Here is a 25,114-nt window from a genome sequence, read left to right as displayed (position 1 = left end):
CAGAGTGTTTTCCCCTCTTGTAGGGCATTTCACGTGTTGGTGAAATTTTGGTAAAACAGTTTTAAGATTTGCCTTATTAAAGTCGCCCGCAATGATGTGAACGCCGTTTGGATAGGCATTCTGTTGTTTGTTTATAGCATTTAGCAGCAGGGAAAGAGCTTTTTACTCAGAAGCCTCGGTGGTGCTTAAACTCGAAACTGACTTATCAGGAGCCGACAGTGTGTAGTGTGATGAGTGTAGTGTAGAGTCAGTACTAAAATTTAGCAGTTCGCTGTAGCTTCTGCTAAATTTTTTAGTGCTTTATCGGTTTAGCATTAGAAAAGTTAACTTTTCAGTTAGCAGATTAGTTAGCTAACTTTTTAGTTAGCTGTGCCCATTACTGGCACCATGTGTGAGCTGCATATGCCCGTGTACCGTAGCGTTATCGTGTTATCATCTGCTGCATCCTGGCCAGTGTTTTATCAGCTTTGTCTCGGTGTTCTTGTGCGTTATTTCTACAGATTTCTGTGTGCATGCACAACATATATTTTGGTGGTTAGGTTAATGGTTAGGTTTTGGATTAGAATTGCCATAATACAGTAAAAGGTTACTGACCACTGTTTATTTTCGCTCAGTTAATCACCATAAGTGGCAAATACATGGGATATTTATGCACAAAAAAAGTACATACAAATACATATGTATGAATTTTTTTTTTAAATATATATTTTCCTCCAAATGTTTATGAGAATACACTGCACATGGACACAGAGGATGTGGAAGAGATAGCCTTGAACCGGGGACTTTCTGTTAAAGAAGTTAAAATTTTAATGTTGCATTGAATATTGACACATTTAAATGTCATTTAAGCAGTAAGCATAGTTGCACTGAATTAAAATCAGGTGAGAATTTTTTTTTAATATGACATATTTCATGAGTGAAATGCGGCTTCTTTTATGGCCCTTCTCTCATGGTTTATATTTAACACCCTCGACTCCCTCACAGTATTTACGTACTGTAAATGAGTGCAGTGAACGCAGCGCGGAACAAACGCTCCATTAGTTTGGTGGGTGGAGACCTTAATGATGCTGCTGGCCTTTGAGCCACATCTGCACATCTGGTCGTGTAAATGTCAGCGGTGACGGGCAGATTGGAACTCACACACACACACCGTGCCGCCATGCTCTCCTGTTGTCCACCATAAAACATTTTGAAATCTCAGCACAGCATGACTATGGTCTCAGTTTTGATTCAGGCATTGAGATGCTGCTGTCATATTTCTGAGCATAAACATTTATGTGATGTCTTTCTGAAGTTTCAATTTATTTTCATTTATATAGCGCCAAATCACAACAGAGTTGCCTCAAAGCACTTCACAGAGGTAGGTCTAATCTTACTAACCCCCAGAGCAACAGTGGTAAGGAAAAACTCCCTCTGAGGAAGAAACCTCAAGCAGACCAGACTCAAAGGGATGACCCTCTGCTTGGGCCATGCTACAAACATAAATTACAGAACAATTCACAGAACAATTCACGGACAAATATACAAGAAATGCTATTGGCGCACAGGACAGGAGGATCGCCAACACGAATACAACTCCCATCTCTGGATGGAGCTGCACCTTAAACAGAGAAAAAACAGAATCAGGCATCAGAAAGACCAAAAAAATACTGTATAATTTGTCAGCATTAATCAACAAGAAAAACAGAAGAAATACTAAGGTGATAGCCGGCCGCTAGCCCTAAGCTTCACTAAAAGACCCAGAATTTAGGTAAAGTTGAGGCCGCGGTCCGCTGCAATTACTTATAAATGAATTAAAAGAGTAAAAAGCATAAAACAAAACTGTACCAGTATGCTAGCCATATGAAAGGGAAAATAAGTGCGTCTTAAGTCTGGACTTGAAAATCTCCACAGAATCTGACTGTTTTATTGATGCAGGGAGATCATTCCACAGAACAGGGGCACGATAAGAGAAAGCTCTGTGACCCGCAGACTTCTTATTCACCTTAGGGACACAAGTAGTCCTGCACCCTGAGAACGTAAAGCCCGGGCCGGTACGTAAGGTTTAATTAGGTCAGCTAGATAGGGAGATGCCAGTCCTGGAATAATTTTATAAGTTAGTAGCAGAACTGGGAAAGGAAGCCAGTGAAGGGATGCCAAAATGGGTGTAATGTGGTTGTACTTTCTGCTTCGTGTCAAAAGTCTGGCTGCAGCATTTAGAACCAATTGGAGAGCCGTAATGCTAGACTGCGGTAAACCAGAAAATAGAACATTGCAGTAGTCCAATCTAGAAGAGATAAATGCATGGAATCAGGGTCTCAGCATCAGCCAGAGACAGGATGGGACGAATCTTCGCTATATTTTGCAGGTGGAAGAAAGCAGTCCTAGTAATATCTCTAATGTGGAGGTCAGAGGACAACGTAGGATCAAAAATTACCCCAAGGTTCCTCACTTTGTCAGTGTGATGTATGACACACGAGCCGAGGCTGAGTGTTAAATGGTCAAATTGATGCCGATGTCTCACTGGACCAAGAACCATCATTTCAGTCTTATCAGAGTTTAAAAGTAGGAAGTTTCTAGACATGCAACTTCTCACTGCTGCAAGGCAATCTTCTAAGGATTTTATATGAACGAGATTACCAGCAGTTATCGGCATGTATAACTGAGTATCATCTGCATAGCAGTGAAAGGTAGTCCCAAAATGCAGCAATATGTGCCCAAGGGGTGCTATATAAAGGGAGAAAAGCAGGGGGCCTAAGACAAACTTTTTTTTACAGACAAAGCAAACAAGCTTCATTCAGGAGAATAAATGATTTATTTCATAATTATCTAAAATGTTCCTCACAGCTTCCCAGCAACCTTTGTGGCCTTTGATAGAAGCTCACTTATCTGAATGTGTGGAGGTGAGTGAGTGAATTCTCACTTTGGAGACTTATTATGAAGGAAGCTATTAAGATTATTCAGATGCTTGCTCCCCCCCGAAACTGAAGGGTCTTTTCTGTCCCTGGAGAGTGATGTCAGCATGGCCCATTGAAAACAGCCTCCGTGCGCTCCCAGATGAATGCCCCCAACGAGCACAATGGCCCCAATTTGAATACCACGCGGATATACGCCAGATCTGTGCACCAACAAAAGAGTGCTGCTCTGTTCCCATTCAACCATGTTGTTCCCTTGTTAGAGTCGTAAATTTGCTTCAACTGTTTGTTTGTACTTATCAAGTACTGATTGAGCCTCGATGGAAGCACGTGGCCAACATGATCGCAGTGGCCTGCTTGGATTTGATTTTACTTTTTTTGGCTCCTTACTGAAAGCCGTGTTTGTGTGTCTGACTGTAGATCTACACGGACTGGGCCAACCACTACCTCGCCAAGTCGGGACACAAGCGTCTGATCAAGGACCTGCAAACAGATGTCACAGATGGAGTGCTGCTGGCCGAGATCATACAGGTTGTAGGTAAGAAAAAAACACTAAAGTGTGACTCTGAAATCTATTAAAAGTACTTGATGTTAGTTGGGATTGTTGGAACAAATAGAAAAGATCTTATTTGTTACTTTTAGGATGAGAGATGGCACAATACCACTTTGTCCATGTCCGGTATGATGATAATCTTCTGTTAATAAATACATTTATCTGGATGTACTTTGCTAATCTAGTCATCTAAAATATTCTTATATACACATTCTTATATACACATTCTTACTCTCAACTCGCCACATATTTATCCTTGATCAGTACCCCTTTGCATCACTATGTGAATGCTTGGATACCCCTTTCATGTCTTTTAGCTACATGCAGGATAGCACGTTAATGCACAGTGGTCTAATTTGCCTGTAATAACATACAAAACTATTTGCTTGACTCCCTCTTCGTTTTCAATTTAATTTCAATTTATTTCATTTTATATAGCGCCAAATCACAACAACGTTGCCTCAAGGTGCTTCACACAAGTAAGGTCCAACCTTACAACCCCCAGAGCAAGAACACAGGTGACAGTGGCAAGGAAAAACTCCCTCTGAGGAAGAAACCTCAAGCAGACCAGACTCAAAGGAGTGACCCTTTGCTTGGGCCATGTTACCGACACAAATACAGACACAAGTTACAAACATAATTCCTAATAAAATGAATATAAAAAGGTAAAAAGCATAGTAACATACTCTGCCAGTATGCTAGCCATAGGAAAGTGAAAATAAGTGCTTCTTAAGTCTGGACTTGAAAGTCTCCACATAATCTGACTGTTTTATTGACGCAGGGAGATCATTCCACAGAACAGTAGCACAATAAGAGAAAGCTCTGTGACCTGCAGACTTTTTATTCACCTCAGGACACAAAGTAGTCCTGCATCCTGAGAACGCAAAGCCTGAGCCGGTACGTAAGGTTTAATTAGGTCAGCTAGATAGGGAGGTGCCAGTCCATAAACAATTCTATGGACTAGTAACAGAACCTTAAAATTTGATCTCACTGGGACAGGAAGCCAGTGAAGAGATGCCAAAATGGATGAAATGTGGTCAAACCTTCTGCTTCATGTTAAAAGTCTGCCCGCAGCATTTTGAACCAATTGGAGAGCCCTAATGCTAGACTGTGGTAAACCAGAAAATAGAACATTGCAGTAGTCCAATCTAGAAGAGACAAACGCATGAACCAGGGTCTCAGCATCAGCCGTAGACAGGATGGGACGAATCTGCTTGACTCCCTCTTCATCCTCTGCTACAGCAGGAAAAATTTATCTACATTTGGGTTAAGGTTACGGTTGGAGTAAGTGTTTCCCCACATGTCACTAACTGACACCAAGGGTGTAACAAACTCATCAAATACTGACCTTCGATTACAAAATGGGTTTTGCATCAAAATTTGATGAGTTGAATGTGAGAATCTATTAAAGATCTGGTCAAACTTTGATCAGAATGGATTTTATATTGGTTATTTATTCATTCATTCATTCATCTTCTACCGCTTAGTCCAATTAAGGGTCGCGGGGGGCTGGAGCCTATCCCAGGAGTCATAGGGTGCGAGGTGGGTTACACCCAGGACAGGATGCCAGTCTGTCGCAGGGCCACAAACAGACAAACAAACACAGACACACCCACACGCACACCTAAGGACAATTTTAAAGATTCCAATCTACCTAACCCGCATGTCTTTGGATGTGGGAGGAAACCGGAGCACCCAGAGGAAACCCACGCAAACACGGGGAGAACATGCAAACTCCACACAGAAAGGCCACGGGAATTGAACCCACGACCTTCTCGCTGTGAGGCAACAGTGCTAACCACTAATCCACCGTGCTGCCAATGGTTATTTATTTGAAAATTCCCAATATCTGATTCTGTAATTTAGGGTAATAACAGACATATACTTTCTTCATTAAATACGAGGAAGTGACAGTTTTTTTTTTCTGATGGTTACAGTGGTTAATAGAAATATTAGTCATTATTGTAACTGGAACTCATGAATAACCCAATAAATTGTAGTCATGATTCAGATCTGGATATGGATTTAAGAACTTAAAAGATTCATGGTCACACATCTGGATACTTATCTGGATTCCCTTCAGTTTTATGAAAATATTTTACCTTTTGGGCTGTTTGTTGAAGTGTGTGTATGTTTGACCAATTGTGTTGACAGACATACAAACAAGACCACAACATAGTAACTTCATTCATGAATATCTCTTGAATAAGAACTGTGTGCAGTTTTCTCCAGGTATGACTGTTAAAACGTGCTGTTGGATTTTAGTTTTGTGAATGTCTGATGGCATGAATTGAGGTTATTTTGGTCTCATTGACACAGTACCATATATAAAGACATTTGGAGGAAAAAAAATGGTCAACTTCATTTACAAATTTCATTATTCTTTCCACCAACAGAAAATGTTTCATTTCTTTCAAAGAAGCCTAAAAGTGCAAAGTGTTCAGTAAACAGCTTACCTGGGAGGTTAAAGGTGGACATTCCGTTTTTGTCGCCCAGTGGGATAGGAGGTGGGTTACCAGTATGTTGTCACGGGTTCGATTAGCGGTCACGCCAGCTGCCTGTGTTGTTGGGCACGACACTTCATCATCACAGTACGCCCAGCCGGACACGTGTACGAGCCTCGGCTGGGGACGTATGTGATGGACCGGTGTCCTGTCCAGGAGGAGTCACAGACTCTATTCAGTTGGAATCTGACAATAAGCACCACCGCCAAAAGGCCTCGGCGCCTACATAGGTCTTAAAAACAAGAAGAAAAAGATTCTCGTGTAAATTTTAGTGCATCAGTGTTCAACATTTGGTATGTGGCTGGAGTATGAAAGTCTCTCCGGCCTGATATCAGGGCGTTTGTGTTCCGGCGTGGCGTTTTGGGTATTTTTGTCTACTAAGCTAATCTTGTAGCTGCTGCATTCAATATGAAGGGAGAAATGTTTAACACTTGTTAAGAAACGCTAACAAACATCAGAATATTCACTGTAGTTATCCACTCGTGGAAACATTTTTATCAATGTACAACAGCAAACAGGTAACAAGGGATGGGTATCGATAAGATTTTTAAGTCAAGACTTAAGCCTAGTTTACACATAGACAGTTTTGTCGGCGGGCAGTACGTAGACCGAAGTTCGCGGTAGTTCCGGCTGTTTTCACGGTGGAAAGGGGCGGAGCATTTTGCCGGCGTTTTGGCCGCCGTACTATCCGCAAATACGCAGATAAAACGCCGCTAAATCCGTTTATCCTTTACAATCGCGGGTTAAGGTGCGCGTGAGAATGGCGGTGTTCTGCTGCCGCTGATAATGCCCTGTGTACTGCTGGATTTATCCAGGCAAATCCTGCGTTACTCCAGGAACTTTTGCATATAGGCACCGCCCCCAGAGTATAATAGGCTGAAGCAGCAGGAATACATGCCTCTGTCACTGCAGGGGGAGGGAGATCATCCTCAGCCTTTTATTCTCCTTCCTTTTACCCTCCTCAACGTGTTGCTCCGTCTCCACCACAGGGCTACCCTCTGCTTCTGAACCAGACTTCTTGGTAAGTCCTTGCCTCTGCCAATTTTCTTTTAGGAGGCATACTGGAGTTTCTCTGCAAAAATATCTGGAGCTGGCCATGAGTGAGAGGCCTGCATGCAGCGCGCTAGCATTTTTATGTGGACCGCCGCCTATCCGCCGTTTGGAACGCCATTAACCGGGAGGTGGCGTTTAGAACGGCGTACTGTCCGCTAGCGCCGCCGTTTTGTCTGCCTCTGTGGCCGGTTAAAACGCCCTTGAGGACGCTGATGTGGGCTCTATCGCCATTTTACATGCCGTTGATTAGGGATACAATGCCGGCCGCCAATTACGGCGGTGTAAACTGCGGCACTACAGGAAGGGGCAGAATGAAACGACGATTAAAAAGTATCAAACGCCGTTGTTCGCGTTGTCTCCGTCGTCACGCGAATTCTCCGGCAGGGCATCCGGCATAAAACCTGTGCCGATTCAACATGCAGATCCACCTTGGATTTGCTGTGGCGACCCCGAGTGCAAAACAAGGGAGCAGCCGAAGGGACTTACTTATTTTATTTTAATTTTTTATGGTGAACTGTTCTATGTGAGGCGCCTTGAGACGGCTTTTGTTGTCATTTGGCGCTTTATAAGCCGATTAAGTTGAATTGAAATTTTATTGAGTCTTAAAGTAAATAAATATGAAATTGGTCACTGGATCCATAAACTTTAGGCATAATAAACCCTATATGGTGGATCCTTGATCTCTGGACATAAATAGAAATAAGCAAAATCTGTAGTTATTGTCAAAAGCATTTCCTTTTAGACATTATCGGCATGAATGACTTTCCATAAATCTGAGCTGAACTCTTGCAGCTGCTGTGCTGCAGATCAGGATGTAATTCATAAAGAATGCAGCACGTCTCATGAAAAAACATTTTATTCGATTGTAGTTTTTTGTCTGTATTACAACGTTTGTAAACAGGTGTCATTTTATTTAAAGCGGCAATTTGTTTTGAAGTTATTAATTCCAACCGGACTCTGTCTCAGAGTCCCAGTTAGTGACTTTAATCCAAACAAAAGTGACTCACGATTGACATATTTTAATGGCTTTGAGAGGGGTTAAGAAGCAGACTTGCCATTTCTGAAGAGCATCGAATCAAAGAACCAATGAGCTAGTGGATTGAAGCATTGCTTCAATGATTCACGCTTCAAAGTGGTGTCGCACTGCAGAAACGGTTGATTACAGACCCGCTGCAGGGTCTGTAATCATTGGTCTGAAAGACCAATAAGGGAATCATTAAGCAAAAAGGCTATTGATATCGGTGGATCGAATCATTTCTTAACGATACTCGAAAAGAACCGGTTCTCGATACCCAACCCTACAACGTAACATTGGCAAAACTGTTCATAGAGTACTGCCACCTAGTGGACAGAAATGTGTAGCAGCAGACGGGCACGTGACCGACATCCTAGCATCCTGAAAAATTTGCCTGTCCTGAGGAAGTTGCTGGATGTTACAGCTGGCACTGTGAGTGATTTAAGTAGGGAAAGAGGCTCTGATTTCGTCAACAAGGATGTCTTCTGGGTCCTACCCTGTTCAGTACTTGCTGGGACTAGGTGTTGGGCAAGGTTTTGGGTTCCGGCAGATGAGGTGCCTTTGTCGGTGAGGAAAGGTTCTATACTGTGGCGTGTGCTTCCAGATCTGACCTGTATGTGACAGTCATAACACAATGGATGAAAAACTGATCTGCAGTACGCATTCTTAGTCCCAACTTGTCACATTTTTGCGTTTGGTCAGTGCCAGTGTCAGTGCTTTGAGTCTGGTCTGGTTGAGGTTTCTTCCTCAGAAGGAGTTTGTCCTTACCACTGTTGCTCTGGCGGTTGGTAAGGTTACACCTTACTTGTGTGAAGCACCTTGAGGCAACCTTGTTGTGATTTGGCGCTATATAAATGAAATGAAATTGAAATTGAAATTGAAAATGAACCATTTGCATCAAAATTGACAACTTGCATGTGAGACTGGATGAACAGGACAGATTTGGTTTCACAAAAGGCTCAACAGAAACCTTAAATCATATCATCTTCTGGACAGAAATGTCATTTGTTTGACCAAATGTCTGAAGTTGGAGAGGGATTCCACTTCTATAAGTTGTCATGTTGGGTTTAAGTGGTTACATTTTCACATATTCTGCGCCACTCAACAGGCTGCACGAACCTAAAACCAGCACAGACTTGTCCTCATCTCTTTGTTATCGAGTTTCGAGATGAAGCTCCTGGAAACGTTCCTGCCTTTGAAAAAAGGGGACCAGAAGATCACCTTATTTATTCAGTGGTTCTGTCCAAACATCTCACTTCCAGGCAAACCCACCACAGTGACAGCTGACCAGCGCTGCACCTATTTTCAAAGAACACAAACCAGCCAACAGTGCCTCTATGGTCACCTGTTCTGGCCTCCAGCCAGCCAGTCTCCTCCTCTGAGGAAATCTCACACCATTTCTGTTGAAACCAGATCAGCGTGCTGCTGTCACAACAGACACACTCAGAGCCGAATGGGGGCACCTGTTGACCTGTTTGACCAGCTTCTTCTCAAGTTCAGGGTTTGGTTTACTGGCCACCTTCAAGTTATGATCTTTGCTGATCATCCCAGAAACAAAATCTTTTCATTGATCATGACATTTAGATGGATCTTCAGCTCCTAAACATGGGACATATTTGTTGATATTTAGTTTTTTTTTCCTATGTGTATTTGTTTGTACACCAGTAGATTGCAGGGCCAACACGTAGAGTCAAACACACATTCACACTCTCACTCACACCTACGGACAGGTTGGAGTCACCAATTCACCTAACCTGGATGTCTTTGGAAGGAAGCGGGTGCACACAGGAGGAATGTGCAAAGTCCACACAGAAAGGTCCACGGCCCAGTCTCATAAAGCAGCCTGTTTGTGTTTAGTGGACTAAACTGACTTTGGCGACTCATCTTTTGACGTTAGTCGTTGCACAAAGCGCTTAGTCGGCTAAAATTTAGCATTTTTAGCCTGGTACAGAGGAGGCTAATCTTATTTTGGTTGACAAAACTTCAGTGTCTTACCTCAAAAAAGGCGCCTATCATGTACCACCACTTGATGGAGGAGGAAGGAAGGAGAGACTTGCGGCGGGAGCAGGTGTTCCGGGACTGGAATAATCCATTGGAGATGTTTACGGATGCCAAAGTCGGGAGCGCTTCTCCTCTGCTGTAGCCATGTTTGTCGTAGACAGACCAACACGGAAGTAAACAAAACTGTCACTCACTGGAGGAATTTCTTAACAACGGCACTCGCGAGGACGCTATGCCTGTGAAAATCGTCCACTAACATAAAATGGCTAATCTACATGTTTAGCCGCCGATGTGAAACAGCGATTATACAGATAATATTGGGCGACTAATCTTAGTCTACTAAGTAAGTTTAGTAGACTAAAAGATTAGACTGCTTTATGAAACCAGACCTAGGTCAGAAGCTAACCAGGGGCCGTCTCACGACGATGCAAAAGTACTAACCTCTAAGCCATCATGCTACCTCATCCGTAATATTTAATTTTTCATTTTTATCAATTTTATTTTGAGTTGGTTTCAGTTATTTTGTTTGGAGTTTGTCAGGAGAAAAATTTGGCCCCTTCCGTGGGCACAAACACACGTGGAAATGTGTGTTAGTGTTATTTCCCATTTCCTCCTGACGGAATTGTCATTTTAAATGCCCCCATTCTGTATATAACATACACTACACACGTTTGTGTTTCTTTACTAAAAGAGTGCAACACTCAGACTTTCCTTGCATAAGTGGGTTCATAATACCCGTACACACTGCCTACACATGCCATCATGCCATCACATCATGTCATCATTAATACAGTTACTGTAAGAGGAAAAAATTGGGAGCGGGAAGATATTTTTGAGAGTTTGTCTCTGACACACGAGTGGGCACATGAAATGTGTAATGGTCTTATTCAGGGAATACTTGTAACAAAAATATTGACATTATTTGCAACATGCCAAAAAAAGAAACTGAATGATCCGCACAGCCACAGCGCTCCAATACAAAATTTTTTATTTAACAAAGGAGCCTATTGGAGTGCTGTGGCTGTGCGGATCATTCAGTTTCTTTCTTTGGTATTTTTTTTTTTTTGGTCCTGCGCACCTTTTTATGTGTTTTGGATGTGCGTGTCTTTATTGTATTATTTGTAACATGCCCATGCCTAATGAACACACTAAATCCAACTCTGACATCTACAGTGCATCCGGAAAGTATCCACTTTTATCACATTTTTTTATGTTATAGGTTTATTCCAAAATGGATTAAATTCATTTTTCTCTCAAAATTCTACTCACAACACCCCATAATGACAGCATAAAAACTTTTTTGAAATTTCTGCAAATGTGTTACAAATAAAAAACTAAGAAATAATATGTACATACGTATTCACACCCTTTGTTCAATACTTTGTTGATGCACCTTTGGCTATTACAGCCTCAGGTCTTCTTGAATATGATGCCACAAGCTTGGCCCACCTGTCTTTGGGCAGTGTTGCCCATTCCTCTTTGTAGCACCTCTCAAGCTCTACCAGATCTCTCTCCAGAGATGTTCAATGAGATTCAGGTCTGTGCTCTGGCTGGGCCACTCAAGGACATTCACAGAGTTGTCCTGAAGCCACTCCTTTATTATCTTGGCTGTGTTCTTAGGGTGATTGTCCTGCTGAAAGATGAACCGTCGCCCCAGTCTGAGATCAAGAGCGCTCTGGAGCAGGTTTTTTTCTGGGCTGTCTCTGTTCATTGCTGCGTTCATCTTTCCCTCAATCCTGACTAGTCTCCCAGTTCCTGCTGCTGAAAAACATCCCCACAGCATGATGCTGCCACCACCATGCTTCACTGTAGGGATGGTGTCTTGTTTCCTTCAAACCTGATGTCTGGCATTCACATCAAAGAGTTCAATCTTTGTCTCATCAGACCAGAGAATTTTGTTTCTCATAGTCTGGAGTCCTTCATGTTCTGCAAAACTTCAGGTGGGCTGCCATGTGGCTTTTACTAAGGAGTGGCGTCCGTCTGACCACTCTACCATACAGGCCTGATTGGTGGATTGCTGCAGAGATGCTTGCCCTGACCATTGGATTCTTGGTCGCCTCCCTGACTAAGGTCTTTCTCCCCAGTCGCTCAGTTTAGATGGGCAGCCAGCTCTAGGAAGAGTCTTGGTGGATCCAAACATCTTCCATTTATGGATGATGGAGGCCACTGTGCTCATTGGAACCTTCAAAGCAGCAGAAATGTTACTGTATCCTTCACCAGATTTGTGTCTCGAGAACAATCTGGTCGTGGAGGTCTACAGACAATTCCTTTGACTTCATGCTTGGTTTGTTCTCTGACTGTCAACTGTGGGACCTTATATGTAGACAGGTGTGTGTCTTTTCAGATCATGTCCACTGAATTTACCCCAGACTCCATTTAAGCTGTAGAAACATTTCAAGGGCTTAGTCTTTTTATTTTTAGTAAATATGCAAAAAAAAAAATTTTTTTTTCACATTGTCATTATGGGGTATTGTTTGTAGAATTTTGAGGAAAAAAATGACTTTCATCCATTTTGGAATAATGCTGTAACATAATAAAATGTGGAAAAAGTGAAGCACTGTGAATACTTTGGGGTGCACTGTAAGTTCATTCAGTGGAGCAGTGTATTTCCTGCAGGTGAGGTTGTCCCAAGGGCCCTGTGGTGGAGCTCTGCTGTGGGCCTTGCTGTGCCCTGCGATGCAGGAGGCTGTACTGTTGGTACGTGTCAGCTGTGAGGTGACAGCCCGGTCTCAGCTGCTGTGAGCTGGGTCCCTAATGGTCAACACATAAACCTTTTGAAAAAAAAAAAAAACCCACAGAACACTCCCATCTCTGCTGGGCCCCCAGCGGGCTTGTTCCCATTTGCTGTGACCAGATAGTGTTTCAGATTATAGAGGAGGGTGCCCACTGTCCTTACTCAGCCAGAATTTGTCTCTGATGGAAATAAAGGACACAACTGCATAAGACAAACCCACCAAAAGAGACATTTCATCCTGTTTTCCCTCTTGTCTGTCTTTTCTTCTTCTTTCCCACAGCCAATGAGAAGATTGATGACATCAATGGCTGTCCCAAGAGCCGGTCTCAGATGGTAAGTGATCTGAGTGCATTTGGGCACAACAATGTGAAATTTGTGTTTGTGAAGTAGCACAGCTCTTTGATCCATCCTGTGCAAAACGCTGTGGAACTGCAGTAGACGGGGAACGTCTGTCTTTTTAGTTGTACTTTTGTGGTTGTTGTGATTCTCGGACCTGAGACGGTTTAGATGTATCCACTCTGGTGAGTGTTTGTAATGCACTCCATTGTTAGGTGTTAAAACACCGGCCAGCTCACGGTTATTTTATTCTTGACACACCAACAACAGCAGCCAGGTGGCCTCGCAGCCACAGAACCTGTTACACTGATAGCTGGTTACAGTGCAGGATGACTCAGCATCTTCATCTATGTCACCGGATTACTGTGTAAGTGTATTTGTAAGCTCTGACAGTCATCAAGATTTTTTATCGAACGAATCGAGAGTCATCCAGTCTAAACCCGTCTTGTCCAACCTAAGCCTGTCTTCTCCAGTCTAAACTCGTCTTGTCCAGGCTAAACCCATCTTATCCAGTCTAAACCCGTCTTTTTATGTCCAAACCTGTCTTATCCAGTCTAAACCAGTCTTGTACAGTTTAAACCCATCTAAACCCATCTTGTTCAGTTTAAACCTGTCTTATCCAGTGTAAACCAGTCTTGTACAATTTAAACCCATCTAAACCCATCTTGTTCAGTTTAAACCTGTCTTATCCAGTGTAAACCAGTCTTGTACAATTTAAACCCATCTAAACCCATCTTGTTCAGTTTAAACCTGTCTTATCCAGTGTAAACCCGTCTTTTCCAGTCTAAACTCATCTTGTTCAGTCTAAACCCGTCGTACCCAGTCTAAACCCGTCTTGTTCAGTCTAAACCCATTATACCCAGTCTAAACCCACTGTCCAGTCTAAACTCATCTTGTTCAATCTAAATCCATTTTACCTGGTCTAAACTCATCTTGTTCAGTCTAAACCCATCTTACCCAGTCTAAACTTGTCTTGTTTAGTCTAAACCCATCGTACCCAGTCTAAACCCGTCTTACCCAGTCTAAACTCATCTTGTTCAGTCTAAACCCATCTTACCCAGTCTAAACTTGTCTTGTTTAGTCTAAACCTGTCGTACCCAGTCTAAACCCGTCTTGTCCAGTCTAAACTTGTCTTGTTCAGTCTAAACCCGTTGTACCCAGTCTAAACCCGTCGTACCCAGTCTAAACTCGCCTTGTTCAGTCTAAACCCATTTTACCTAGTCTAAACCCATTTTACCAGTCTAAACCCGTCTTACCCAGTCTAAACCCGTCTTACCAAGTCTAAACTCATCTTGTTTAGTCTAAACCCATCTTACCCAGTCTAAACTCGTCTTATTCAGTCTAAACCCGTCTTGTCGAGTCTAAACTTGTCTTGCTCAGTCTAAACCCATTTTACCCAGTCTCAACCCGTCTCACCAAGTTTAAACTCATCTTGTTCAGTCTAAACCCACCTTACCCAGTCTAAACCTGTCTTGTCCAGTCTAAACCCATCTTGTCCAGTCTAAACCCATCTTGTCCAGTCTACACCCATCTTACCCAGTCTACACCTGTCTTATCCAGTCTAAACCCGTCTTGTACAGTTTAAACCCATCTAAACCCATCTTGTTCAGTTTAAACCTGTCTTATCCAGTGTAAACCCATCTTATCCAGTCTAAACCGTCTTGTCCAGTCTAAACTTGTTTTATCCACTCAAATCTCATCTTATCCAGTCTAAACCCATCTTGACCACTCTACATGTTTCTAGAAAGTTCTTGCCATCTGCATATTGAAATTTCTGTATTTCACATGAGATGGAATACTAAAGCAATAGTTTCTACCAGTCAAACTAAGGTGACAACAGGGTTAGAACTCAAAGTTTATACATTCTGCTTTTCTTCCTTTTCCAGTGAATACACTCAAATTGGTTTGGTTTGGTGAGGCAATAAATGGTCAGGTAGGCACTCAGACTTCATGTCTCTGACTAAGACTACATTGGTAACAGTAATAATAATAATTATAGTAATAATAATAAGATGAAGAAATCGATTACATCCAAATACACAAAATAGTGCACAACCAGGTGCCTGAATCACCTCAGCTGGCTCCTTTCAGTGAGAAGGTAGAAGGGGCTCATCTCTGAGTACCTCCCGGTTAGTTGAGCTTCTCACTCTGTCCAGGAGTGTAAGCCCAGATAACCGACAGAGGAATCTCATTTCCAGTGCTTGTATCCACGATCTTATTCTCTCAGTCATTACCCAAAGTTCATGACCATAGGAGCGTAAAACGATTAGGTCCTCACCTTCCAGCTCAGCTCCTTCTTCAACACAACGGCCTGGTACAGTGTCCTTAAAACTTCAGATGCTACCCCAATTCGTCTATCGCTTCAACTCACCTCCATGAACATCACTGACAGGATTGGTGACAAGGGGCAGCCCTGGTGGAGACCAACACCCACTGGGAACAAGTCTGATGTAATGCTGAGAATGCAGACACAGCTCCCACTTTAGTCATATACAGTAGTGTTCAGAATAATAGTAGTGCTATGTGACTAAAAAGATTAATCCAGGTTTTGAATATATTTCTTATTGTTACATGGGAAACAAGGTACCAGTAGATTCAGTAGATTCTCACAAATCCAACAAGACCAAGCATTCATGATATGCACCTGTTGAACATGCTTTTCTTGCATGTTGGACCCAAACATCTCTCCAAGTACCTTGAAAATTGGTTGACTGAGTATTGACTAATCCTTCTAACACAACTGAAAATATAGAATAGAATAGAATAGTCTTTATTGTCATTGTACAGAGCGGGGGGGGGGGGGGGGGGGCAACAAAATTGAGAGTAATCCCACAGAGCTACTGTATACCACAAAAAAGGAAAACAAGACATCTTATACACCACAAAAATTGTGTAACTATGAAATATGTACTGTATATATATATATATATATATATATATATAACATGAATAAAGTACAGTTTAAAAAGTGTCTGTAAACATTTAGGGCAGTGATTGTGCTAAAGGTGGGCGGAGTTATGTAAACATGTAATTAATGTCACTTAATGTTCTTTCACTATTTATTGGTATTTATATGCATTTTAGTTTATTTATGCATGCATTTATTCATGTGGCATAAGGAGATGTGGAGAGGGCACATGATGAGCCATATACAAAGTTGGACACTGAGGAAAAGTACTGTTTGGCCAGACAGAGGGACCGAGCTGGAAAGGATGTGCAGCAGTTTATGGTGATAAATGATGCAGATGGAAATGTGCTGACAAGGAGAGTATGTTGACAGGGTGGGTGACACACACTGAAGAGCTGATGACTGAAGAAAATCAGAGAGAGAGAGAAGGTGAGCTGATGTAAGGAGAGTGAATTCCTAAGCTCTTTATATTAGTATGGATGAAGTGAAGGCAGCACTGAAGAAGAGGAAGAGTAGAAATGCAGTTGGTCCAGATGACATACCAGTAGATGCATGGAGACAGCAACTGGTAGAGTTTTTAATCTGTCAAAGAAAATCTTGGAAAAAGTGAAGATGCCTGAGGAGTGGAAAAGTGTGTTGATCAGCCACAGCATGAAGTTATAAGAAAAATTTGTCAAAGGCAGGCTGACAGGGTGAAGATCTTTGATCAGCAATATGGTAAGGAAAGCAATATGGTGTCTAACCAGATCCTTACTCTGGATGGCATTACCCTGACCTCTAGTAATACTGTGAGAAATCTTGGAGTCATTTTTGATCAGGATATGTCATTCAAAGCGCATATTAAACAAATATGTAGGACTGCTTTTTTGCATTTACGCAATATCTCTAAAATCAGAAAGGTCTTGTCTCAGAGTGATGCTGAAAAACTAATTCATGCATTTATTTCCTCTAGGCTGGACTATTGTAATTCATTATTATCAGGTTGTCCTAAAAGTTCCCTAAAAAGCCTTCAGTTAATTCAAAATGCTGCAGCTAGAGTGCTGACGGGGACTAGAAGGAGAGAGCATATCTCACCCATATTGGCCTCTCTTCATTGGCTTCCTGTTAATTCTAGAATAGAATTTAAAATTCTTCTTCTTACTTATAAAGTTTTGAATAATCAGGTCCCATCTTATCTTAGGGACCTCGTAGTACCATATCACCCCAATAGAGCGCTTCGCTCTCAGACTGCAGGCTTACTTGTAGTTCCTAGGGTTTGTAAGAGTAGAATGGGAGGCAGAGCCTTCAGCTTTCAGGCTCCTCTCCTGTGGAACCAGCTCCCAATTCAGATCAGGGAGACAGACACCCTCTCTACTTTTAAGATTAGGCTTAAAACTTTCCTTTTTGCTAAAGCTTATAGTTAGGGCTGGATCAGGTGACCCTGAACCATCCCTTAGTTATGCTGCTATAGACGTAGACTGCTGGGGGGTTCCCATGATGCACTGTTTCTTTCTCTTTTTGCTCTGTATGCACCACTCTGCATTTAATCATTAGTGATCGATCTCTGCTCCCCTCCACAGCATGTCTTTTTCCTGGTTCTCTCCCTCAGCCCCAACCAGTCCCAGCAGAAGACTGCCCCTCCCTGAGCCTGGTTCTGCTGGAGGTTTCTTCCTGTTAAAAGGGAGTTTTTCCTTCCCACTGTAGCCAAGTGCTTGCTCACAGGGGGTCGTTTTGACCGTTGGGGTTTTACATCATTATTGTATGGCCTTGCCTTACAATATAAAGCGCCTTGGGGCAACTGTTTGTTGTGATTTGGCGCTATATAAAAAAAAAAATTGATTGAAATTGAATTGAATATGGTCAAGAAAGAATACTGCAGATCTTTCCTTTGAAACTATATGGAGACATATAGAGAAGGCCAGAAGGAGCTGGATTGTGTGTTTGTTGATTTAGAGAGCGCTTATGACAGAGTGAGAAGAGAATAGCTGTGGTATTGTATGAGGAAGTCAGGAGTGTCATAGAAGTATGTGAAGGTGGTGCAGGATTTGTACAAGGACAGTGTGACAGCAGTTAACTGTGCAGTAAGAATGACAGATGGATGGATGACAGATGCATTTAAAGTGGAGGTGAGATGAAGCTTCCCTGACAACTCACTGTACATGCTGCTACAGGCAATCTACAGGTGAAAAAACGGCAAAACCATGTGTGAGATGTGCACTGAACACAAGTTCAACACCGGAGAAGGTTGCAGACTGCCTATGGAGACTTTCACTGCCTGTACATGCAAATTCTACAGGTGCCCCCCCCCCCCCCAGTAATCTGACGTACGCTCTTTTTTTTTTTTTTTAATTTTTAAGAAAAGAGATGTGATCAGATGAAAGATGCTGTCCAAGGTGCTGAAAGAGAAAGCTGAAAATATCTGCTGTGTGTCTGGGCTTCATTATATCGCTGTGCTCCAGCATGCCGCCCATACAGTGCATCGAGAAAGTATTCACAGCGCTTCACTTTTTCCATGTTTTATGTTACAGCCTTATTCCAAAATGGATGAAATTCATTTTTATCCCCTCAAAATTCTACACACAATACCCCATAATGATAATGTGAAAACAGTTTTGCTTTGCTTTTTGAAATTTTTGCAAATGAATTCAAAACAAAAAGCTAAGAAATCGTATGTTTGTAAGTATTCACAACCTTTGCCATTAAGCTCAAAACTGAGCTCAGGTTCATCCTGTTTTCACTTATCATCCTTGATGTTTTTACAGTTTAATTGGAGGCCACCTGGGGTAAATTCAGTTGATTGGACTTGATTTGAAAAGGCACACACCTGTCTACATATAAGGTCCCACAGTTAACAGTCAGAGCACAAACCAAGCATGAAGTCAAAGGAATTGTCTGTAGACCTCCAAGACAGGATTGTCTCGAGGCACAAATCTGGGGAAGGGTGCAGAAACATTTCAGCTGCTTTGAAGGTTCCAGTGAACACAGTGGCCTCCATCATGCATAAGTGGATGAAGTTCAGATCCACCAGGACTCTTCCTAGAGCTGGTCACCATCTAAACTGAGCGATCATGGGAGAAAGGCCTTAGTCAGGGAGGTGACCAATAACCTGATGGTCACTCTGTCAGAGCTCCAGCATTTCTCTGTGGAGAGAGGAGAACTTTCCAGAAGGACAACCATCTCTGCAGCAATCCACCAATCAGGCCTGTATGGTAGAGTGGCCAGATGGAAGCCACTCCTTAGTAATGCTGTGTTTACACATAGGTAAGATGTATTACAAATGTCATATTTACGTCATTCTTGGCACATTCCTGACATTCTTAATGTGACTTAACACGTCTGAATAGGTTATTTAATAATGCGTGTTGGTATGTGTTATTCATGATTTTCGTGACGCATGTTTTTGGTTGTCAAAAAAATCTTCCACGAATTTCACGCACCACCCTCATTTTCCCTCATGTCATGGAGGTCGCAACTGAGCATGTTAATCTGTCTTGATTAGTGGCGATCCATAATAGAGCATGACAGCGTTCTTCTCTGACGTGTGCACAATTAAACCCTGCTGCACTGCATCCAGTTTCATTGCTGCAGTATGCTAAAGGACAGTGATGCCAAGTCGGCTAAATGTTTCATTCCAGTGCTCCTCAGTGTGTTCCTGCAATCTAGATTTTGAGGAGCAAACTGGAGCGATCTGAATTGTTCAGCAACTGAAGGTTAGATGAATATGAGGGTGTGTGTGTGGAGACAGTTCACCTCATTCATAACGGTACAAAACTTACAGATGCGCAACAACGCAGAACATTATTCTTGACCGTGTGTAATGGTTCCTGATAATTCTCCAGCAACACGTCCCATTAATCGTAATGCGTGGTAACAGGTTGCAGCAGTTCCTGAGGACACCTGATGCCTCTGCCCCGAATCATCTCATTCATGATCAGCAGCCAAGAATGTGTACTTCGTGGCATTCGTGACTTGTCATTATGTGTAAACGCAGCTTAAAAGACACATGGCAGCCCACCTGGAGTTTGACAAAAGGCACCTGAAGGACTCTCAGACCATGAGAAATAAAATTCTCTGGTCTGATGAGACAAAGATTGAACTTTTTGGCATGAATGCCTGGCATCATGGAAACCAGGCACCATCCCTCAGTGAAGCATCATCCCCTACAGCATCATGCTGCTGGGATGTTTTTCAGCGGCAGGAACTGGAAGACTAGTCAGGATTGAGGGAAAGATGAATGCAGCAATGTAGAGAGACTCCAGAGCGCTCTTGACCTCACACTGGGGTGATGGGTCATCTGTCAGCAGGACAATGACCCTAAGCACACAGCCAAGATATCAAAGGAGTGACTTCAGGACAACTCTGTGAATGTCCCTGAGTGGCCCAGCCAGAGCCCAGACCTGAATCTGATTGAACATCTCTGGAGAGGTCTGAAAATGGCTGTGCACTGACGCTCCCCATCCAACCTGATGGAGCTTGAGAGGTGCTACAAAGAGGAATGGACCAAACTGACCAAAGATAGATGCACCAAGCTTGTGGCATCATAGTCAAGAACACTTGAGGCTGTAATTGTTGCCAAAGGTACATCAAGAAAGTATTGAGCAAAGGGTGTGAATACTTATGTACTTGTGATTTTTTATAAATTTACCACCATTTCTAAAAAAAACTTTTTTCTTGTTGTCATTATGGGGTGTTGTGAGTAGACCTTTGAGGGAAAAATGAATTTACTCTATTTTGGAATAAAACTACCATAACCAAATGTGGAAAAAGTGAAACACTGTGAATACTTTCTGGATGCACCGTAAGGGTGGAGAGTGAGATGTACTTCTGTTTTTCTGTGCTATGATCCCTCACTGCTGTCAGCACCGCTGCTTGCAGTGCACCTTTTACAATTCCTACACCTCTTTCCAGAAACTTCTCTCACACATGCAGCTTGTTTTCTAATCACTTCCTGCTCTGTTTAAGTTCTGCCACGCCGACTGTCTATCTGTATACCGTACCTTAAGCGGTGATTTTTGGATAAAGCCTTTTTACTCATACTCCTGTGTCTGTGAGTCCAGCCAGTGTCTGTGAGGCATTAGTGCTAACCACTACGCCCCCGTGCTGACCAAGACATAATCAGTGACTTAGAAATGTTCATGTATCCATCCCCTGACTTGTCTGAGGGAAACTGGCAATAAAACTGATTATTTACAGGTATTATACCAAAGGGGCCCATTACTTATTCAGTGCATTATCTTGGCTTCTATATTTTTAATTAATTTATATCAAGTTGTAGAGATTTGCTTTGAGTTTAAGTTTAAAAAATTTTTGGATTAAGAAGCCTGATTTACTTTTTGTATTTGAAATGGCATAAACAAATTAAAATGTGTGAAATATCAAGGGGCCCAGTACTTTTGGAGGTACTGTATCTATTATTTTTTTGTTGGTTTTATTTTATTTTATTTTATTTTTTGTAGACCAGAGCTGGCTGGATGTGGGTGTTTTCTGGATGTTGTGTCATTTGTGGGACATGAGCCATGAGTCCTGAGGCAGGACTGTCCTTCAGTCAAAGTGAAGGTCTTAAAATGGGAGCGTGCACCAGCTGACAGGGCTATTTATGGCCACGTGCCAGAGACCCAAGTGCCCCCCCACATACACACACGAAAACGGCGACACAGCTGATCCCTGAATCTTCATCCTCAGATATTTGCCAGATGCTGCACTACTTCTTTTCATTTCACGACCTGACTGCACTGCGTTTCGTGACACCGGAATGAAAAAGTGCTGTAGATTTGTTGTTTACTCCTGTTTAGCGATCATAAAAATCAGGAATAAATCACTCTGCACACAATTTCATATATTCTCTGGCTATGTTAACTGTATCGCGTCTAGTTTGCATGTGAATTTTATATATAAACTTTAAAATATGTTTGATGACTTGAGGTTGCAGCTTTACCATTTTTTCAGTGTGAATATTAGCAAGGGCTTCATGATGCGATATGTATCATGACACATGGGCCACAATATGACTGTATCATGATTTATTGCAATACGCTACGTAGTTTATTGCAAATTTTAAAAACTGACCTGAGAATGCAACTTCTTGTGTATCACCTGTGTACTCAACTGGTCACATTACATGAGTCTAATTTCTCAGCGGCAAAAGCAATTTAAAACAATTTCATTCCATCTTTCTATTCTAGTTTTTTAGAACAATATTTGCATTGCACTGTCACAAGGCTTTCAACAGAAGGTGTCAGATATCAGAATCTGAAATCTACTTTATAGATTTTGACGCCTGTCAACATATCGAAAGTCACACATTACTCAAGACGTCATAATGCAATATTAAAATTCACCTCGTTCTTAATCCAGGGCACTCAGCCATTTGCCAGTGATTTGGGGTCATGTAAAGTAACATGAATAGATAACAGTTGTCATGTGTCTAGTTTTCCGTGACGCAAAGCTTAGAAACTGCATTTGTTACAGGTGCTGCTCTATTTTCTGCCATTTTCATCTCTGAAGTAATTCTCGAGGTAACGGCTGCCAAGTACCAGGAGACAAACAACCTACTAGTCCTATAGCGACACCTACAGGAGTGGAGGTCATAGTGATCAGAGGGATTTGGGGGAAGTTTAAGCACATTTCAAAGTTACTTAATGTATTGCTTTGAGAAGCAGGACAATCAATACAGTATTGTGGAAAACATGTTGCGATACTTATTTATATTAATCAAATTAATAGCAACTGAGTGCATTTGTTGCTGATGTTCTTAAATAAATAGTATATAAATAGTATATAGTGCTAACAGCTCTTCTGCTCCTGATACAATTATTTGTTTTGCCATGCAACATGTGTGTGCCAGCATTAAAATGCAATTTTTTTTTTCATCTTCCATTGGATTCACACTTTATACATATTTGTTGAAGCAAATAAGTTCCTTGAGTATGGCGTTAACTGGCGTTAAGTATTTAAGGAGCACAGCTTCCACCCCATCACAGTGTGTGGAACCAATTTTATCAACCTTTTACAGTGTCATGTTTGAGGTTTCATGTTTAATCTGCAAACTCCTACAGTTCTGAGTGTGATCACAGACATTCTCTTGCTACAAACATAATTTAGGCTTGATACAGCTACCCCAAATGTTTTAATTTTACCTTGGATTATTAAAAAAACACACCTATTCAATGGCCTAGGATCACCACTCTATTCCAGAATCCCAGAAGGCAGAGTGAGCTGATATACAAACTGAAAATGGCTGACCCACCAGTGTGTTTTATGTTAACTAACTTTTTGAAAAACTGTGAAAATGAATTTGCACTAAAACATTTCAGAATTACAGCCATTTACAGCACTATGCACTATTTTTTAAGTCACAGCCACAGGAGCCTGTGGTTCCTTCAGAGTTATCTGGATGTCTTGGTAGCATCTGTCACGAGTTTCGTTCTTGAACAGTCATTACGTTTTTGAGAACTGCCTACTCCAGACAGATTTACCATACAGTACTATACTATATGTATGTCTTAATGATTGATGAAAATGAAGTGTAAGACATTGAGAGTCTTGCAAATGCTCATGTATCCATCCCCTGACTTGGCTGAAGAAAACTGTCTGTAAAAGTGATTTTTTTTTTTTTTTTTTTTTTTTTTTTTTTTTATGAACAGTAATATGAACAAAACTTTTTGTTCAGTTATTTATGGGGATTGAACATGGAGGAACATTTATTTTGAACCAGTGGTTTTATGTACCATATTTTCCAGAGTAAAAGTCACAGTGTAGAAAACAAAATTAATTTAACCGGCACATTATTTATTTATAAAGCATACGCTGCATTAAGGAGCACAGCTAATGAGCTAATTAATGTTAATATAACAGGCACAAAATGAGAGTAAACTGCTTCTTGATGCTACTGAACCGACAATCATATGTGAGGTGAACGTGCAATGTAATTAAGCATTTGAAAACTCTGTGCATTATGTATTTGTGTTTTTTGTTGTTTTTTTTATGACATAGATTAAAAAATGAACCCAGCTCATGATGCTGCTGATCACCACAAGCTGAGCTGAACATGTGCTTGCAGAACAGTAGTTGTACTCAGCAGCTTGGGAAATTTGTACTTTCGAGTAGATATGTCACCCTAAAATGATGACTGGTTCCACTCTGGCTCACCCTAACCCTCTGCTCTGCTCCATGCCACACTAGCAGTTACCAGGTCGTTATTGTAAATAAGAATTTTTTTTTCTTAATAACTTACCTGGATAAATAAAGGTTAAATAAAAAAATTAAAAAAAAATCAAACAGTTGCACAGCATTAAAACACTTATGAGAAAAGTTGCCAAACTTGATGCAGCTTACTTGGTGTGTCTATCCACCAATGATCATTACACTTCTTTGTTGAGTTATCCATCATGCACAAAAGCAAAGAAATAACCTATTTAAACAATATATTTTAATGAATAAATAAATAATACAAGCAGTCATTTATAAAATAATAATTATTATTATTCCATCTACAGTTATGTAAAACTGAGAAAAATGTTAACATTTGATAGGCTAACACTAGAAGTATGTATGATATATATAATTTATTGTGATTAATAAATTATTGTTACAAGTTGTGAGTTAAATCTCTGTTGATCAGGTGATGGAATTATGGCTTCAGCTTCAACGGAGTTTGAACGAGTGTTTCTTGGTGCTGTAATCTCAATGGGTTTGTCACATTTCAAACTAAATCTGAAGCCACCCAAGCAGTGCTCAGTGCAGGTGCACACACCGTCATTATGCAAATGTCTTCTTTGTGTGCTGTAACCCCGTCAAAACAAACACACGCGTACATGCTGTGTGTGTGTCACTGGCAGCTGTGCACGGGTATAAGAGCCTCTTATTACCGCACTTGATTTCATCATTGTGGAAATTCAGCTTTCAAAGCTTTGAAAAGCTGCTCCCAGTTACCACCACTTTACTTAACCTCCGTGTGTCAATGAGGAAACGTGGAAATAAGATCCATCAGTGGAATAAGCTACAACCCCAATTCCAATGAAGTTGGGACGTTGGGTAAAATGAAAATAAAAACAGAATACAATGATTTTTAAATCCTCTTCAACCTATATTCAATTGAATACACCACAAAGACAAGATATTTAATGTTCAAACTGATA

At 41.4% G+C, this 25,114-nt stretch overlaps 1 protein-coding gene across 1 annotated transcript in view; it reads left to right on the top strand.

Annotated features, from left to right (window-relative positions):
• The first annotated feature begins 2,813 nt into the window (after positions 1 to 2,813).
• nav2a (neuron navigator 2a) overlaps positions 2,814 to 25,114 on the top strand; it is a 331,375-nt gene continuing 309,074 nt past the window's right edge. The window contains 3 exon segments of the mRNA XM_034163924.1: positions 2,814 to 2,882; positions 3,315 to 3,432; positions 13,035 to 13,087. Of these exon segments, the coding sequence (XP_034019815.1) occupies positions 2,814 to 2,882; positions 3,315 to 3,432; positions 13,035 to 13,087 (240 nt within the window).

Source organism: Thalassophryne amazonica, chromosome 2 (genome assembly GCF_902500255.1).
Source record: "Thalassophryne amazonica chromosome 2, fThaAma1.1, whole genome shotgun sequence".
NCBI lineage: Eukaryota > Metazoa > Chordata > Actinopteri > Batrachoidiformes > Batrachoididae > Thalassophryne > Thalassophryne amazonica.
The sequence above is the reverse complement of the archived record's forward strand: the minus strand, read 5'-3'. Positions and strand labels throughout refer to the sequence as shown.